This window comes from Haliaeetus leucocephalus, unplaced genomic scaffold (assembly GCF_000737465.1).
Source record: "Haliaeetus leucocephalus isolate CR32 unplaced genomic scaffold, Haliaeetus_leucocephalus-4.0 Scaffold1014, whole genome shotgun sequence".
NCBI lineage: Eukaryota > Metazoa > Chordata > Aves > Accipitriformes > Accipitridae > Haliaeetus > Haliaeetus leucocephalus.
The window spans coordinates 101202-120995 of NW_010973450.1; the positions used below are offsets into that span (position 1 = coordinate 101202).

General features: G+C 38.4%; 2 protein-coding genes across 4 annotated transcripts in view; one reads left to right on the forward strand and one right to left on the reverse strand.

The window, feature by feature from the left end:
• The window catches only part of CP (ceruloplasmin (ferroxidase)), a 39140-nt gene that overhangs the window by 480 nt on the left and 18866 nt on the right, over nt 1-19794 (reverse strand). Inside the window, exon 18 of the mRNA XM_010584891.1 lies at nt 14889-14895. The gene's annotated coding sequence lies outside the window, so the exon portion shown is untranslated. The remainder of the gene's footprint in view (nt 1-14888; nt 14896-19794) is intronic.
• HPS3 (Hermansky-Pudlak syndrome 3) overlaps nt 1-19794 on the forward strand; it is a 29521-nt gene that overhangs the window by 417 nt on the left and 9310 nt on the right. Inside the window, exons 2-17 of one of the 3 annotated variants that reach the window (XR_775458.1) lie at nt 482-976; nt 2302-2491; nt 4570-4655; nt 5847-6039; nt 6316-6397; nt 8302-8456; nt 9897-10005; nt 10216-10397; nt 10735-10912; nt 11541-11771; nt 13514-13699; nt 14865-15053; nt 15594-15701; nt 16065-16271; nt 17609-17699; nt 18833-19047. Coding sequence is in view for 2 of the 3 variants with exons in the window: in XM_010584887.1 (XP_010583189.1) it covers nt 482-976; nt 2302-2491; nt 4570-4655; nt 5847-6039; nt 6316-6397; nt 8302-8456; nt 9897-10005; nt 10216-10397; nt 10735-10912; nt 11541-11771; nt 13514-13699; nt 14865-15053; nt 15594-15701; nt 16065-16271; nt 17609-17699; nt 18833-18960 (2810 nt within the window). In the remaining variant the exon portion in view is untranslated. Of the gene's footprint in view, nt 1-481; nt 977-2301; nt 2492-4569; nt 4656-5846; nt 6040-6315; nt 6398-8301; nt 8457-9896; nt 10006-10215; nt 10398-10734; nt 10913-11540; nt 11772-13513; nt 13700-14864; nt 15054-15593; nt 15702-16064; nt 16272-17608; nt 17700-18832; nt 19564-19794 lie in introns of those variants that run through there. The other 2 variants (XM_010584887.1, XM_010584888.1) reach the window with 2 other exon arrangements.

The following is a 19794-nucleotide window of genomic DNA, read 5'->3' on the forward strand; positions in this document are numbered from 1 at the left end:
GTGGGGAGTGCGTGGCCGGCGCGTTGCTGCTTCTGCCGCCTTCCTCCGCCCCGCTACAGCCTGTGCTCCTGCCTTTGTTGTTTGGGCTTTTTTTGGCTTCGGAGCACGGGGCGGGTGGTCTCCCCAGCCGATCCCACTGGTCTTCCTGAGTCTTTCCCTGGTCTTCAGGGAACAAAACATTTTCTCGTTAATGGATATTCTCGGGGGGGGGTGGGAACACCTTGTCTGCAATTGCAGCTCATAAAGCGGATTCGCTTAGGAGGAAGTCGTTTGTTTTAATGGTATGGGAAGTGTGTTCCACGCAGCAAAGGAACTTGAGCTTTGGATTTCATTAGAGAAAAATTGCTGAAAACCGTTTGGGGGAATTTTTTGTAGGAGTCGAGAATTGAAGATGATCTTTGTAATTTACTACAGCAGGTAAAGAGCTCAAAAACTGTCTCTATTCTTTAATGATATATCAGGACCACTGCTTTCTTTTAAGGAGACTATCTGGTGACAATTGAAGAAAAAAGCAAAGCAACTTTCCTAAGAGCGTATATGAACTGGAGATGCATGTCTGCAGGGAGTTCTCGTGTTTGTGTTCGTATGGTTGGTCACAAGATGGAAGAGTCATACAGTGAAACCTTAAAAGAACAGATGTCAATTGTGGAAATGCCACTTTCGGATCCTCCACTGTGCATTTCATGTTGTCCTGTAAATGGAGATCTTCTTGTGGGCTGCAAAAATAAACTAGTCATGTTCTGCTTGAAATATCTGGTCATAAACCAGAATTTGACTGTGTTAGACTTTGAACGCTCCTTAATTTTACACATTGATAACCTCATTCCTGCTGAAGTTGCATTTTGTGCCAGACATATAGCAATAACAACAGAGCTGGATGTTCTGATCCTGAAACTGGAAGTGGTCCAGCAAAGTGCAGACAGGACAGAGCAATGTGCACATAGAGTTAGTACACTAGAAAAGCCTGTGGATGGGGGTAAGTACAGAATTTTTTTTTTTATTTCCAAGAATCTGCTGACTGATTCCTGTTATTCTTGAATTAGGCTTAAACAAGGTCATTGCCCTTCAGTAAATATTTCCCAATCATGTTAGGACTGTCAGCTGAATATTCGAGTGCATGAAAAGTTGTACCACCTGCAGTTGGAGGTCACACTTAAAACAAATAATGCCATGTTCTGCAGACACTTTCAGGATAGTGCAGCCTCTAAAGACATAGAATCAGGTCCTTGTTTTGGGGTGCCAGCATGGGCCAAATCGAAGTGGTAGTAGTTCAGTGTGCTGTGTTCAGAAATACTATTCTATCAGTCTCACTGCCCAAATAACTGTGTCTCTTCTAAGGGACAAGTGGGAGGCCAAATGGAAGAAGCATCTCATGAACCTTGAAATGGACCATGCATATTGGCTTACACGTTTAAGAATGCTTCTGTGACAATGTGTATGCTCTTTTGTAACTCTTAGTTGGCTCAGAACCTGCCTAAACAAGGTGTCAGCAAGTTCTCCTTTTTCAGTCCTTCAGTCCCCCCTTTATTCAGGGGCTTGCCTTAGAATCCTAGAAATCCCAGAAATAGATGTACTTAGTAGGTTTCGTTCCTGTGTATTGCAAGAAGTTGATCCATATGTAATCAATTCCCACCTTTCCAAAAGTGTCAGATGAACACCAACAAACCTTAGGAAAATGCTTCATTTGTGTTTGAAGAAACTTAAAACAGAAAAGGATGGTCTTTCAGAAATGGAAACTCCACCTAGAAAAAATTGAAAGGTATATAAGACTAGTCAGGTAGGAAGAATATAAACTGGAATGTTCGTCACTGAGTGAAGATGGATCTTAGCTCAGATAATGGCATCCTGCCCCCAGTTGTTTTTATTACTAAAAACTAAATAGAAAAGTTCAAATTACTTTCTGAGTGCTGTTAGGATTTGCTTTCCAGAACTTAAGTGAGTTTTAAGATAACACAACATTCTATCATAGCTGCCTTTTCCTTCTTAAAACCTCTCCAGCCAAATGACAATATTTTTTGACAGCCAGCCATTTGCAGCACAGGTTGCCTTGGACTGGCCTTATAATGAACAGTTTACCTGTTCTTTCAGAAGTCTTGACTCTTAGGTATTCAGACTGTTGAGGCTTAAATGAAGGATTGTTCTCATCTTCTAGCATAGCTGTTTTCAAAATCTCATGGTTTGAGGAAGCCAATGCTAGCTAAGTAGCTGTAATTGGAGTATTTAATTGATAATCTGTCATATAATTTTCTTACTGCTAAATGGAATGGTTTGAACAATTAATATGGCATTTTCATTGTTAAGGTGTAAAAAAAGATGAAGGCCCTTCAACACATACTTTGCAGCTTGAATTAGATGAGTTCATCATATGTCAGAAGCCAGTGGAACTGCTTGGGGAAGAAAGTGAGCTATGTGAGATACCCATAACACTGGAATCCACAGAGTTACCTACAGAAGACACAAAGCGCTTCCAAGTGCGGTATCTGCTTTTCAGGTATTACAAATGCATTTTCCCCTTTATGGGTTAATTTACTACACATAATGAGCTGTGGCTCACGTCTTGTTGAAACAAAAATCCACCTTGATATTTTGACTTCTGGGGTTTTTATAAGGGTTTTTTGGGGTGGTTTTTTTTGCACTGAGGAAACTATGTGATACCAAAGAAAGCCCATTTTTTAATAGAACAGAATATTTCTATTTTGTTGCAATTGGAAAGGACCTGTAATGATCGTCTAGTCCAGCTGCCTGACCACTTCAGGGCTGACCCAATGTTAAAGCATATTATTAAGGGCATTGTCCAAATGCCTCTTAAACACTGACAGGCTTGGGGCGTTGACCACCTCTCTAGGAAGCCTGTTCCAGGGTTTGACCGCCCTCTTGGTAAAGAAAAGTTTCCTGATGTCAAGTCTGAACCTGTCCTGATGAGCCTCCTATTGAGCCTTCTGCTGACCAGCACCCCCAGGTCCTTTTCTGCAGGGCTGCTCTCCAGCAACTCCTCTCCCAGTTTATACTTGTGCCTGGCATTACTCCGTCCTAGGTGGAGAATCCGGCACTTGGATTTGTTCCATTTCATGCCGTTGGTGATTGCCCAATGCTCCAGTCTATCTAGATCCCTCTGCAAAGCCTCTTGTCCCTCAAGAGAGTCAACAGCACCTCCCAGTTTGGTATTGTCAGTGAAGTTGCTAATGGTGCATTCAACCCCTGCATGCAGATGATTGATCAAAATATTGACCAGCACTGGCCCTAGGATTGAACCCAGAGGAACACTGCTGGTGACCAGTCACCAGCCAGATGTAGCCCCATTCAGTACAACCCTGTGAGCTCTACTGTCCAGCCAGTTCTTAACTCAGCACGCCATGAACCTGCTCATCTCAGTTGGACAGCTTTTGGCCTTGCAAATCCTAAGTTTCATTTTATCTGGGGAATGTGACTTGCTGTTACAATTGAAATAGAATAGAACTTTGGTGGGTTTGCAGATCTAGTGATGTTTAACATCTGCTTTCATCATACATCCTTGTACGCTGTGAAGACCATGCATGGCAGCTCTTGTGATGTATCAGAAGGAATGGTCCTTTCTCAAGGAATACAGAATGACAAAATCATTTAGGTTGGAAGGGACCTTGTGAGACCATGTAGTCTAATACCCCACCCCCTCTCTTCTCAAGCATGGTCAGCTAGAACAGGTTTTCCAGGACCCCGTCTAGTCAGGTTTTGAGTATCTCCACAGATAGAGACTCCACAGCATCTCTGGGCAACCTGTTGCAGTCTCTGACCACCCACAGTTTTTATACTTTTATGCGGAACTGGCAAAACCAAGTTATACACACCTTATTCGGAAGTGACTTGTATCAAATCTTGTTACTGTTTAGAGAAGCCTATTTTAAAGGATTACAGGTGAGACTGATCAGCAGTCCTGTCTGTGTGACCATAATCAAGGTACTGCCTTATGTTTATTCTGCAGCTTTCATCAGATCCAGCTGAAGTGATACTGATTTGAGTACCTCTAAAAAAACCCGCATTCTCCTTTTCTCCAGCTAGCAAAGGGGGTTTAGCAAGTATCTTAAGCACTAAGAAACTATACTTTTTATTTTGTTAGTGATCAAAGCCATTAAACTTTTATCCAAAACTGAGGAAGAATTGATGTTACAGTCCAGTAGTAAATTCCAAAGCAAAGCAGGAAAAAGGATGACACATACTAGGGAAGAAAAGTAAGAGTGGAGATGGCACCCTGTTACATATAGCTCAGCTGAATAAAAAGAGAGGAAAATAAAAGATTAAATTGAGGTTCAAACCAATTGCAACATGTCTTCCAGTGATCCCAAACTTTGACACGTGTCTTGTAGACAAGCAAAGAAAGAGGATTTTGTTTGCAAGAATAGTTGTCTGTAGCTGTGCCACATGTTTCTTGGCATTGATTGCCATGCAAATTACATTAGTAGTAGAAGTGCACATTGTTGTTGAGTATTAAAGCGTCAGTTATGCCTGTTACAACTAGTGCTGTTTACTTGTCCAAAGTAGCTCATAATAATTTCTCACTAAGGTTCCATGGTGTTTTGGATTTTTTTTCTCTAGGCGTTTTACACCAGACCAGTCGCCTTTTGGGTTTTGTGAGGAGACAAAGTTGCACTCTGTTCAACTGCTTCCTGTATACCAGACAGGTATGGATATGCTTGGATGCATTATGGCCTGTGTCACAGGAGACCTGGGAAAGGAAGGAGCTTCTTTGTATATTCTGTTTTGTACACTGTTTCTGTATGATTTGTTTTTAAATTGAGGTCTTTCCTCCCTTTTCAATGATTTAAACTGAGCTTCTATTGACAAAAAAGTCTTTTAAGTTTCTCTAAGTTCTGCATAAACCTTGAACTAAAATATCAATTCACCGCACCAGAAGAGGAAGATTAAATCAGCTTTTATCAGTTCTCTACTGATTAATTTTACATCACAAAACAGTTACTCTTTACACTGCATTAATAAAATTATCCTCAGTGTTATAAGATACTAGGCTGCCTCTCATTAGTCAACAGTGGAAATCAGAGTAGTAAACCTTAATAATCATTAAGATACAGGTTACCTTTCTGCCCGGCTTTAATTAAAACTGCAAGGGATGAATGCCAATTTTAGGGGTTCACTAATACACACTAGCTCAAGTCCCAACAGACCCATGGAAAATTTTAATGTTGTATGTTATCAATCAGCTTTATTGACTGCTCACCCAGTTTGTGGTTGTCTGTCTGCTAAGGAGCAAAGCCTCATTTAAGTTGCAGCTGACTCGAGAATAAGCTCCTTGCCATTTTAAGTCCAGCTATCTTATGTTCTCTTGTGATTTACAGTCTTTGACAAGAGGGTCTGTAGAATCTGAATACAGCCTTTATGTGCCAAAGTGGCTTTATAAATAAATTCTGCCATTCCCAGCCTTTCTTTCCCTTAAGTGAGGGCCTGTATTTTGGTGCACTGCAGCTGTAGCTCTGGATGAGTGTTCATCCCAGCTCACAAGTAGTTGTCTAAGATCGGGCTGATCATTCAATTCATGGATGCTTAGTTGTGATGAATCTGCCAGGACTCTCAGATGCTGTTATATCTGTAGAATTTCTTCACTCGCTGGTACATCTGCACTTTTGTTAAAAATACCTCCAAATGAGATGACAGGACATATAAATTTTTGACCTGTGCACTGATCCAACCTGTACACTGATCTTAATATAATTCTTTTTCTCTTTACAAGCTACTAACAAAAACAGTCTGCAACCTGGGCAGGTTTGATAGTGTCTTTTAGGTATCAGGCTTGCATAGGAATTGCCAGGTTTTGATTTATGAGGTATATAAAATGCCTTTCTTATTGTTACATCTAGGAGGTTCTGTGACAGCTCATGAGGAAATTGAGAACAAGAAAGAACTACTGAGTCTCTTTTGCTTTTTCTCTTTACCTCATGTTGGATATCTCTACTCTGTTGGGAAGTTAGTAGAACTAATTTCTACTTACCAGTATTCAGAGAAGTCAGAGCAGGCAGTTCTCACTCCACAGTTCCTGCACGTCATTACAAGGTACTACATTTATGATTTTGCTGGTAGTATTACTACTTTTCTCTATGCTGCTGCCGTTTTTTTTTTTTTTTTTCTCCTCCCCCTCTGATACGTCCTTCATAGCCTCCTGGAACTCTCTGGGTAGGCTCATGTGATAGTGCAGCATGCCCTCCTGCTAAGGCTTCAAGGCCCATTTCTACAAAGGAAAAAGATCTGATTCTCTGTATTCTTGGCTACTTGATTTTTGCAAGTCTTTGGTTTTTTCCATCATCATTGTGGTTTCTTCTTTCCCTCTAGTGAGAACCTGCAGTGTTTCACAGTGCGGTGCAGTGCAGCAGCAGCTCGTGATGAGGATCCATATATAGATACAACCGTGAAGGTGCACCTCTTGTTAATCTTGCTAAAAGAATGGGGGTGGTAGTGTGGCACTTAGTCTCCTTATGTTTCCTTCTGAAATCCTGTTAGTTTCTATTGGCTGAACCATTAGTATAACATCCAAAATTAGTATTTTACTTCAGTCTATGGCATGTTATATTTTAATGGTCTACAAATGTCTCAATGAAACAATCTGTTACTGTGCTTTAAGATTCTAGACCATTAGTAGAATGTTTTCAAAAACATCAGAAGCTATAAAATCACTTACATTTTAAACTAAATTCCATGCTTTCCTGTATAAATCTAAATGAAGGGTGCAGAGTTTTCCCTTATTGCAGCTAATGATGTTTGTGTCTCTCAGGTGTCCTTGACAAAACAATTTTTGTAAGAGGAACGTAGACACTTGAGGAAGTCTGCTACCAGATACTTCATGCATGTTTTTTTAGGAGAGCTTTTGATCCTTGATGGTCTAGACTTTTCCCCTTCCTTAAATTGCTTACCAGTAAAAATCTATTGAATTGTAAAGTTTGGGATATACGTTAATAAAAATACCAGGAAAAATAGACTGAAGGGTATTTTAAGTTAGCATTTAAGGATTTCTTTTGAGCATGTAGACAGCAGACATAAAGAAACCATAGGACAGTGGAAGTAGTACAAAATTTTCAAGAGCCAAACACGTATTCTCTGCTCTCCATAGAGGTATTGAGATAAAGAATACAAACATGTGACACAGTCTCTCCTGTCTCTTCTCCAGTCTCAGCTTTCTGTGTTTTCACTGTGGGTTACATTCAGTCCATCACAATTCCTCGTCAGGCAACAGGCTGCCTCCTGCCTCAGCAGGAGGTTTGGGGAGGTGTGCCCACAATGGTAGTCTGCAGGCTGCAGTCCCTCATGGGTGTCCGTACTGCAGCTTGCCTTCCACAGGCAGCAGACCCACTCTGGCATGGGTCCTCCATGGGCTGCAGTCCCTCTGGGGTGTCCCTGCCCTGGTACGGGTCCTCCATGGGCTTCAGTCCCTCTGGGGTGTCCCTGCCCTGGTACGGGTCCTCCATGGGCTTCAGTCCCTCTGGGGTGTCTCTGCCCCAGTGTGGAGCTTGAAGTGTGATGATGGTGATGGTTATTATTATTTTTCCTGCTGTTTTTTTTACATCAGTTTCAGAGCTGGCTGGTGCTGGTCCTGGCTCTGACTAGCCCGGGGCAGATTAAAGCCTCCTGGTCACCACTGCAGCCCTCTGCCTCTTTACAAGAAAGTTTGAGGTTTCTTCAAAAAGTTGAGTGTACATATGATGCTGTGTTGCCTTGCTTCACTCTGTATACTAATTTGTAAATATGGTATTTTATCTTCTTAAAGCTGTAAATTTAGAGTATTTCTGGGCAAATGAGGTTGAATTTTTCCATTTTTAGTCTAGTATAGATGATAGGGTAAGTTTTACCTGAAAGGTGCATATTGAACAAATCAGGGATGTAATACTGGGTATGTAATGTACCAACAGGCAGGCAAATACTTCTATCTATAATTGCTTTTTATAAACAACTGAAATCAAGACTTCTATAACCGTGGCAGGCAATCCTCTGCAACTTGGCCAAATTCAAACTATTTGGGATTGAGTTTTCCATGTTAGGCATCTCCCTCAGGCTCAGTTGTTTTGAGACATATATCTAAAACTGTGTAGTTGTTTTGAAGAATGAAATTATTTTTTTTTACCCATTGTTATATAATTTATGTCACAGTTTTATGAATATTTTTATTCTTGCTTAAGTGAAGCTCTCAAAGTTAGGAAAGCCAGTGAATATTTTTAGTGTCAGATCATTGGACAAAGGTTACCTTTTTTTCTTTTCTTTTTTTTTAATTTAAAGACTCAAAGTACATACTAACTGAAATTACAAAACAATCACTTTCCTTTATAGGCTTGTCCACCTGTTGCACTGGATGTCTGCACATTAAGAATGCAGCTTTTTATAGGACCAAGAGCTATCTGTCATTTCAGAAACCATATAATTCTTTTGACTAAGGCAGACATGGAAGATATTACTGAAAGAAGAAAGCCTACAAGAAGGATGCTGTAAGGATTTGTGTCTTTTGGGGAGATGGTATTTATAGCTCTGTGTACAGTGCTGAATTTGTGGATGTTGGAGTTGAAGAGGGGTTCCTCTGTGGAAAAACTGTTTGGGAATAATTCCCTAGTTGGTGCATAAGAGCAGAAGTCAAGCTTTTTTTTTTTTTTTTTCCAATTCTACTGTATTAACTGACATAGAAGAAAAGAGGGTAGGGTCACAAATGCTTGAAGTCAACAAAATTAAGTTACTCAAGATTGTAAAAAACTTAACTTTCTTAAGTAGTGTTAAAATTATGTTACTAAGAACGTATCTGCTGAGAAGAAAAAGTATTTATCTTGAGAAACAAAAATATGTAGGAGTACTGAAGCTAGAGGCTAACAAAATGTGTTGTAGCACAAAATGAAAATGTCTTACATTTGGCTAAGGGTTCTTTCCAAGGAAAGTTGTGAACATCACTATAGTAATCCATGACAAAAGAAGGATTGGACTTTGGCCCAAGATGCTCTGTAGCATATATGTAGCTAGAGGCATCTGTGACTTTTTAGCTATTTCCGTGAGAACTGCTATTCCCATTCTTTTCTGAGGTCTTTTCACAAAACAGCTAAAGAGCTATTCTAGAACAGCTATTCAGATATCACATTATTAAAGTCAGTTCAAGTTCATTAACAAAAGTGGGACAGATATAGTTGATTGAAGAGTTATTTGAACCAGTATTTCTTAAAGCCTAGAACAGACATTATTCAGGAGAAGATGAGGATAAGCCCATCAAGGCGAATGCAAAATACTGTAGTTTTCTATGCATAAAGTACAGTTTCTTCTGCCAATTTTGTTGTTTCAAAGATTATAGTTGGCATTTGAGGAAGATATGCTTTTTGCCTTCTGTAAAGAATGTAAGTTGAACGAATGCTAGTCTACTTAACACCATCATTTGAAAATGAAGATGTAAATATCCCAGAACAGTTAAAACCAAAACCCCAAAAACCAGAACAAAAAGAGTCTGTGTTTTCCTACAGTGTTTTAACCTTTAGGGCATTACAGACCTAGCCAATGTGTTACAGTAAAAGCATTCAAATATTTTTTTACATCATGTCTTGGCAAAAACATTAATAGAGCTGCAGGGGCAAACGTGCAGTAAGTCCTTACAGAAAGTAAGTAAACATCTTAGCTAATTTGAATTACTTAACTTTAATGTAAGTATCTGATACTACCTGGTGTTAAGCCCGGGAGAAGATGTAGTAGATTTGATGATGTTCCTGGTGTATGAACATGCCTATCCCTGTTTTGTTATTAGCCATTATGACTTAAACTCACAGCTTAACTCTCAAGCATTTACTAGCCTGCAAATATGCCTATTTATGCATTTGAATTATCAAGTGAGTGGGGTTTTTTTGGCTGCATAGTGTTTATTTGGACACTGACAACTCAACTGTTTTTCTTTTCTCTAGTTCCAGAAAGGCTGACAGCATCAAATCCAGAACAAATTCTGAGTCAGAACCTGGTTGGAATTTATATATTATAAACACTGTTTCAACCATTCAGCTTTACAGAGAAATGGTATTGCTCAACTCCTGCTTTTGTTGTTTGGTGACTAAAAATAAGTGCTGTTATTTAATCTTTGATACACGCCATTGCTGAATATAATGTAATGTATTTCTCAAGAATAGCCTAAAATCCTATTTCAAGTGGTTGCTACCCTTGTTAGAACTGTTGCTGTATATTCTTAATTTTTGCCAGCAGCCTAAGAATATCCTGTATCTGTTCTAGGTAGATTATAGTAGAACTTATGAAAATGTAAAAACTGAGAGTTGCATCCATCTTCTAAGTGAGGCTCACTTACTGGTCAGAGCAGCTATAATGGACCCTTGTTTCCTTACATCAGATGAGAAAGAAGAACTTCTAAGAGCATTCAGAGAAAGTTGTGCCTTCTTAGGAGACTGCTACAGCAGGTATGGTTTTAGATGCCAAAGTGATACAAGTGAGCTTTTGTTTCTAGTAATGTAACCTTAAAATGAAAATCCATCATTCTTTGCTGTTTTACATTAGTATTGCATATATAATATAAATGTTTACATTCTATGAAAACAGCTTAATCTAGTCATCTCTTCAGTATTTGGTTGTTTTTATTGTCATTGTACAGAGAATACATTATGTTGAATATGAGCTATGTATTTGCAGGTACTGGTGAGTCTGCAACTTTGTTTGATGTATTATTTTAGTTCTTACAAACAGTGATGGCAAAAGTGTTGCCCTTAGTTCTTTTTTTCCTTCCTCTGTTGCCTTCAGGTTTGACACAAAGGATTACCACCTTGCTTTGCCATACTACAGAATGTCAGGTTTATCCATGACTGAAGTTTTAAAGAGGCTAGTTTCAGAAGGTGATGAAATGCAGACATATGAGAGAGGATTTATATTTTACTTAACTCACTCTCTTAATGAAGACTTAAATGAAGAATTAAGTAAGGTAGAAACAAGTTTTTTTTCTTAATCTATTGATTTAGTTTTGATTTTAGGAAGTGTGTATCAGATTTTAATTAAATTCCATTTGAAAATGCTGAGCTGCTGCTTTAGTTTTACAGTCATTCTTTTTCACATGGTTTTTATTTTCCCTTTTTTGTTGACAAAATAGCAAGCAGCACCTGTGATGCTTTGGGCTGTTTTCACGCAACATATTGTGACTTTGGCTATCATGATGCATGTTGCTTATGATCTGGTTCTCACTTGCACACAGAGACACTTGCTCTTTAGGAAAGCTCTGCCTCAAATTTCTTTCATCTCCCATTTCTGTAACAAAACAAACTGTTTCTCTGAACATTACAAAATTGCACAGGTTGGTAAAACCAATTCACTGTGGTGGTGGATGTTCTCTAGCACCCCAGAATATGAGTTGAATCACTGCCAGTTAGAGATCCTTTACTTTTACCTGTAGGGAGGAAAGAGGCAGGAAAGGCACTGTGATTTGATAGCTAAGATGTACTTGTCTGTTTTATGAAAAAAAAAAAAACAAAAACAAAACTGCAATACTTTCATATGCCATAGAAGACTGTATATCTGGAAAAGTCTAAACTGTCAATTGGCTTTTATTTCAATAGGAATCAGCAAATAAAGTTCTCCAGATATTCTATCTTGCTGACCCTGTGCAGCTGCCTCATATCCTCTGCAGCCCCTGCATGAGAAATGTATGTCCTGTGACAGCTGTGAAGTATCTTCAGAAAGTAGAAAAGATTATGCCATCAGTGGTCTTGACACTTACTAAGGCTTTCATGGCTCTGAAAATGGGAGACCTGACAATGTATGAACTTGAGATGGACTCCTATAAGGAGGTAAAGTATGCTGAAAGCATGAGCTATTCATGCTTTGCAAAGCCCAAGTGAGTAGGTTTGGCCTGTAGTTGTATTTTACAGTAAAAGAAACTTTTACTCCTCTTTCTCCTGGTATACTGTGTAGGCTCCACTGAACGTGCGCAATAACAGTAGTATCAAGGGCTGGCATATACTGGGACTGTACTGTTTACCCTGCAGGTTAGGGTAGTCTTATCTTGGCAAAGCCTTACCAAATAAGCAAAAGTTTTGAAGCTGTTAATTTTTGATAAATTAAATGCTGTTTACTGGGGTGTAACAAGCTCTGCAGAGCCAGTGCTCTTCAGCAGTATGGCAGGGTTGCAATAGTAGCTTTTTCACACACCTCCACGTGTAATTAAGATGTGATATGCCCATGAAAACACCATCTGTATGCAAATAGCCCTTATAAAATTGCTGTTGAAGCAGAATATCCATGGTGCACACAAACTGAAGTTTCTGTATACAATTTCCCATCTTTCTTACATAGAATCAAAGCACTTAACCTTCATTAAGATCAGATCAGAACCTCCTTCAGTGCTATCAAAGTAAGAATTCCACATCAGTGGGGGAAAAATGTTAGTGAAAGTCTCTGCCATAGATGTTCACATGTGGTTTTAGATTGAGACCAGTCTGTAAATTACTTCTTGTTAAGGTTAATCAGGACTGTTGAATATTCAAAGGTGACAGAGCTCGAGATGCAGACTCTTTCTGAGAGTGAGATTTTGGAGGTCTAAAAACTTTTAAAATAAACTGATAGCTGTTCCGAAGTTGGATATCGTGCTTTGGTAGGAGAAGTCCTGGAGAGCTTTCAAAGTTTGCAGGTTTTGAATTGCAAGGTGGGAACTGTGGAGAGCTGTTTCAACGATGATATTCAGCACCACCTGCTTTCTAACCACTTGCAGCATGATCAAGTGAAATTGCCATGTTGTGAGCAAACATACACATTCAACTGCATGGATGTTATTTAAAGAATAAGGTGGCTGGGGTTTGGGTGTTGAGTTTTGGTTGGTTTTTTTTTTCCTTTTTAATCTGACCTATTAAAAAAATGTTCTATTGCACCTCACCTTTAAAAAGCATTTTGTTGCAACGTCGAAAAAATAACACTTTCAGAAAGATAAAGAAAGGAAAGACAGTTTGTATGCATAGTGGGGTGGAATCTGAATTTTCCTCTTATGTCTGCCTTATATTTCCTGTGTAATTCATTTAATCTGCTTAGGCATCATTTCCCCACTGTCTTTACAGTGGAAATAGTACCTTGTCATGCTTACCTTCAAAAGCACTCAGATATCCAGAAACAACTTACTGTTACACATAGTGCAGCAGATTTTGATCATTGCTTCAGGGGTATTTTCAAAATAAAAATCATACTTTAGCAAAGTAGTCTATTGAAATTTCAGCCAGTGATTTTTCAAAACGCCATGTGTATTGCATGTCTTGGATTTCATAGTGAAATCTACCTTTGTTATGTGCACAGTAACTCCAGATTTCAGAAGCACATTACTTTCAGTGTTCAGGCAAATGGCCTACTGCTCAGGAGTCACTGCTCCAGCACACCATTTGGAGCTTAGTCTCCGGAGAGCTATTCTATAAATTGTAGAAAGAATTTATTTCTTTCCCTTGACTCTTTGTCATTTCATCAGTCTAAACTTCGCTGCATGAGGAAATACTGAGTTTGCTGAGTTGAATCGTATGTGGGTTGAATTCTTTACCTGATTTATTTGTAGACAATACTGGCCTGTGGCTTCATTGGACAACCAAAACTCTTGAGACAGCGTAAGGAAGGAATGGTTCTACCAACTGAGTTTGCTGTTCACCTGAAGGAGATGCAGCCTGGTTTACTGGTGGCTGCCACTGTGGCTTTACATGAGAACAGTAAAATTGAACTGGAAGAAGCAGATACGTTTTTCAAGGTTGGCATGTGATCATTTTTTGCTTCTATTTTTCTCATAGTGATGTTGTTATGGGTAAGCAAAGCAGCCTCATTTGCTCCTTCACTCACATTTCAGTATTTCTTGAGAAAGAGGAAGATGAGGGTTGGATATATTCCAGTCATGATAGATGACTACAGAGTCAGAAACTGGACCTTCTGGAAAGAAATACTGGTTAAATCAAGCAAAAAAAAAAAAATCCATTAAGTTCTTTGTTTTAACCCTGTCATTTGAATGGAGAATACCCTGATCTCAGGGATCTTTCAGTGGCTTCCTAAGGCTACTGAAATTTAACAGAATGTAGATAAATCACTTCCATAAGCTCCTTCTGAAGAACTCATTAGGGTTGAAATGTAATTCTAAAGAATCAGACTTAAATATGAAGGTATATAATGTTCTGATATTCTGTATAAATTCCTGAAAGAAGAGTGGGTCTCTGCAGTTCATGAAAAGAAGGATAAATAGAATAGTTTTTCTGGTGTCACTGAAATTTTCTTTATTTAGATTGGGAATAGACAAACCTTTTTTCTTTTCTCTACAATGAATAACATTGGATTGAAACCATATATTCTTCAATGTAGGTATGTTGCAGTCTTATGTCTGTTATTGTGAAAGACCTGTACCAGAAATACCAAGTCATGAAACTCAAATTAGAATAAGTGTTGTTGTTTAAAGCCAGTTGGAAACCAAGTAAAAGTCCTTTTTGCTGACACACCAGACCTTAAAGCATCTTGCTTGTGGTCCTACCATTATACCTAACTGAGCTACACAGCATCTCTTATCATGGCCTTTAGATTCTTTCAAAGATGTCTGCCTGGCTATTGACATATATAAAAATCCTCCAAATTAGCAGTCTGTAAATACTTGCTGTCAGTGTGCTGACATCTCTGGCAGTGGAGTATATCTTGAAGAAGAAATCAAATCTATTGTTTAGAATTGATTACCAGAAAATCATTCTATGAACTTTTTACTTTGCCTAGCATCATGTAGAATCACACCCATTAGAAATACATCAAGACAAAAAAGGAACCAATATTCTGCTTCAAGTAAAAGTGAAAAACTGTTTCTCCTGTCTCTTCTAACTTCTGCCACTAGTAAGTACCATAGTCTGTGCTAACTTGCTGTCTTCTAATGTTTTTGTTCTTAGCTGTTGTGTAGTAACAGTGAAAACGCTATTCCTCAGCTCTTGGTGGATTTCTGGGAAGCTCTTCTTGTAGTGTGCTCTCAGGAAGAAATACTTCAGGAGCTTTTATTGAGGGTTACTTCTCAGTATGTTTGGAGAATATCAAAGCAGCAGCTTCCTGAGACTAAGCCACTGAAAACAACAGAGGATCTGGTAAGTATACCACTCAGAGGAATTTTTATGACTGCATTGTTCCTCCAAAACCTATCCAAATACTATCCTTAATATTTTAATTCTGGACAGTTTATCTCTTAAAAGAAACAAGACTGAAAGCAAATAAGGTAGTGTGCAGTTACCAAATAGGTATTGCTGGTTCTGGGCAGTCCTACTCTTTGGGGACATTTGCAAATATACTTCCAACAGGAATCTCAGCTCTGGATAGAAATAAGGGCTAAAATGAAACAATGAGAGTTTGTCAGGTGGAGTGTTTGCAATTTTACAAAGCTGACTAAATGAGAAAAATGTGTGAATGATTAATTTTAAAGGATTCTGAATGGGAAATCTGAAATAGAGAATTAAATAGAAGTTTCCACTTTATTTGTTACTATATTGTATCAACCAGAAGAAAGAGCAGCTGCTATTTTAAATTAGGCTATTTGAGAGTAAAATTTTCTTCACTTGTGATGGGTTTCACATAGAACTGTCACTAACAGAAATATTCCTTTTATTGCAACTTGATTCTTTCTTGTATAGATAAACTCATGTAATCATTTTGGGTTGATTTTCCCATGGGTAACTTCCATAATGTCAGTGGGATCTCCATCTGATAAAGATTACGGTGATGATATCTCAAAACTACAGGTACGAAACCCTTAAATCTTACTGTTTACAGCTTGGATCTATTCTTCAAATGTTCTTGTATGTGTGAACAACTTCCTCTAGCAGACTACCCTCTTCCTTCCCCCCCAGGTTAACCAAGTTGAACTAAAAGGCCCATTGAAATAATGGAAGAAAAAAGTACTGAAAGAGATCTGTCGTAACAATGATATTTACATTTGCAGTCCACTCTAAACTTGCTTTCTCAGTTTTCAGTAACATTTATTAAAGAAAGTATTATTTCAAAATCATTCCAATAAGTAAGGGCTTCTGTTCTAAGGTTATGGCTAGCATTTTTTTGCAAAGTTTGTCTTAAATCCAAACAATACTTTTTCTTCTTATCTTCAGTCTCTTTTATGTAGTCAGTCAATCAATATAGCTTCAGCTCTGCCTGTCTTGGAGCCTCTGACAGAGGCTGGCAATGTCGGCCTCACCATCCATGTTCTCTGCAATAACCGCCTAGGCAAGTATGAGGAAGCCATTGACCAGCTTCTCAAAAGGTGTCCCGATGCAGCTGTATTATACGCTCAGCATGAGCTGAAAGATGACAATCGGGTGAGCTACTTATGTTGAAGTTGTTTAGTACTTTTTGGTTGGGTTTTTTTTCTACTAAAATGCTATTGTGTGCAGGCGGACTCTGGACGGGTCAGGTAGCCCAGCTTTCAGACAACATAAATTGCTTAGCTTGCTTTGAACCTCTTGCTTGGCATTTAAATTCAATAACTCAGTTCCCACTAATTTTAAGGGAATATTTTTTCCCCAATTTCTTCTGTGACTTCCTGTATTAATTCTAGTAAATTTAAAGCATAGTCTTTTCAGATGGCAAAGTGCCTCAGAAAAGGAAGAGTAATATGTTCTTTTTCCACTGTAAATGAAAAACTACCTAGTTTCTCACTAATCAGTGTTCTAAGTTGTTTGACAGTGTTGTGTAATGTGAAGTTTTAGTGAGAAGGTAACTGGTAGGAGAACATGGTCCTTCAAATAAAATCACACTTAAATATGTTCTTCCTGTGTTCTAGTGACATCTTCTGACCTTAGAACATCAGAATGGTACTAGTGCACTAATGGAAAGATTACGTTCTTTATGTCCCATTTTCCCCTTAGGCCTCTGTACAGTTTTAATTTTGGAACTGATTTTATTCCAGTGTTCCAGGACTACAGGAGTTTACTTCCATTGCCCAGCAAAGCCACTCAAATAATTTTACATGGTTTTGCTGGCCAGAGTCAGCAAAGGTGATCCTCTACCAGATGGACATACTAGAACTGTGTTCAAAACGAGATTTGTGCTTTTTATTCAGATCTGAAGATAGTTTAATTGATTGTTAACCACATTAGTTATGGAGTTGAATGTGAGGTTGCAGTACTGAATCTGAACACAGGTGGAAGGAAAGTTACCACGTTTAAAAAAGAAGGAAACAAATCCCTTCCCCGTTCTCCATTCTTATCAACAAAATTATAGACAAAACATAATTCACTACTATAGCTGTTGGAAGTAGACAGATTAGGTCAGGAGACAGAGCAGTGTTCTTATAGTAATGCTATTCACCACTTTGCATGGAAGCTGTTTGGAGGGAAAAACCTTAATTTTCTGACTGCATTAGTCTTGCTAATTATGTGATTTTTTTTTCTCTCACAAACTTTTATCTATAGAGGCACTAGGGTGCCCTGTGTAAAAATTTTCAAGTAGAAAAAGGTCTTACTGAAAATTGAAAAATACAACATGTGTAAAACCACTGCATTTCAAAGCATTATATAAAATTAATGAGTTCATCTTAACTTACCTGTATTTGTACACCTCTGACCTTAGTTTGGTGTATTTTTAGCAGGTCTTTCATATTGTTAATTGCAGTACTTGTTAGTTTATACTTTTGCTGTGGGTTTCTGTGGATTAGGTGGTGTGGTGGAACAAGCTGCTTCCTGAACTTTGCAAGAGAACCAGACTTACTGGAAATGACTGCCCTGGTCTTATTTCATCGCTGAAAGGTAAATCAATTGATTGCAACTCAACTCCAGAAGCCTTTGCACGTCATCTGACATTCTACATACTGTTCAGGCTAAGGACTACTGATGTGATAACTTTTTCTACAGTTAAAACTAATACAGCTCAGCAGGCTTTCTAGTCATTAGCACAGGATTCTGCACCGTACAGTGTGTTGCCTCATATAAAAATCATGGCATTCATTTTGTATTGAAAATAGTTAAATGGTTGGAATCATATTGTTTGTTTCTATATAGGTCAAGAATAGACACCATTAAAAAAGCTTACTAAATAGAACTAATAGATAGTAATAGTTTTTTTTTTCTAGGCTAAGTGACTGTATGGTTCTAAGCAATGACAGCCAACAGGCTACTATTGATAACCCAGTGGGTGTTTAAGTGTGTATTGATGATTAGGTCATAGACTGAAAAAACACAGTGTGTTAGTACTAGAAGTAGAGAAACCCATCCTGGTAGCTGATGTAGTCCTATTGTTACATGTTTGCAGAAAGTCAATAATATTGTGTATAGCTGAGAGGCCAGTGTGTTTGTTTTGACAGAATAAGATGATTTAATAAAGCATGTATATTTTTTTAAAAGTGCCAATGTAACTAACGCCTGAGGGCAGAACAACAGCATTGTGCAGTACAGGTTGCCATGCTCTATCATAAAGTTTTAGTTTCTAGTGCTAGCAGTTTTTCTTTTGAAGCATTGTTTTCACGTAGTAACTGTGCTGTAATCGCTTAAGAACATAAACAGCTTGGTCTGAGAAGCTGCTTGCATAACATCCCATTTTACAGATAGTGCTGAGTTAGGGTACTGGTATAGATTTTTAGGGCTTCCTCTGCATTCAATACAAAATGTGTGAAGTAGTAGATCAGAATTCCATAAGCATTAGTGCCACAGGTAGACCTGATGAGTCAAGATAGAGGTATGGTTTTAATCTAAGACATAATTTCAGTTTACTTTTGAGATTTCCTATAGTTGTATTTGCTTCCAAATGGGTGTGTCTTAAATTTCATTCCTCTTGCAATATAATTTGATGACTTCAATTAGTAATTACATTGTTAATGTTTTTTTATTTCTTTGTTCTAAAACCAAAATACCTAAACAAGATTTTTCTCCCCTGCTCTGAGCAGAAGCTTTATCAGTTGTTGCAATGGAACTGGAACTAAAGGATTTCCTCAGTCTTCTGCCGGAGGATGGAACTGCAGCATTTTTCCTGCCACATCTTCTTCACTGCAGCCAGAGGAAGCTGCTGACCTAAAACAAAGAAAGTCTACTATGCGCTCAAATACAAAGAATGTGCTGGAATAAAAAAGTAAATGAAACAAACAGTAGAACTACGTATAAGGTACTGTGGGACTCCCCTCACATAAATCACCTTATTTCTCAGTTGAAACCTTATGACAGCTATTGTCTGAGGCAAAGCATCGGTTTGAAGCTAATAGTATTACACTCTGACAAAGGTCAGCAAACCAGAATTCCTGCCAGGTAGAACTGAATGGTGGTTGGACAGGTAAAAACATAGCTATTCAACTGTTAGGCAGAATCATTCATCTTCTCAGTGAGGGTGAACTTAGGGCCAAAACAGCTAGAAAATACAGACTACAGTACAATTGGACATACAATGTTCACTGAAAGTAAAGCAGGGAGCGGGTCTTAATTCTGCGTGTGTTAGTTGGATCACTGACCTAGGGGGAGGAGTTTAAGTTCAGGCACGTGTCTAACTGTATGCCTAAAAGTAAGTGCCTTACTCTTCCGAGTGGAATTGGGCCCCACTTACTTCATTTTGCAACATAGACATTCCCTTGAATTCCAGCTCGCAAAACCAGTCAGCTGCTCTGTCATCTTAATTAAATACCCATGCAAGTGTTTTCATTTAGCAATTCACAAAAAAAAAAAAGCCATAATCAAAGAGAAATGGAAATGTTCCTAAGGGGAGTGGAAGATACGGACTGCCACTTGCTTGCTGTTTTTTTGTTTTTTATTTCTCTTGTTGTACTTGGTTAGTAGACAAGTATTTGAAGTATTGCTAGGCCAAAAATCCAGCTGAAAATTCTTATTTCTTCTAGGATTTTGGTAAGCATCTCAGGTACTT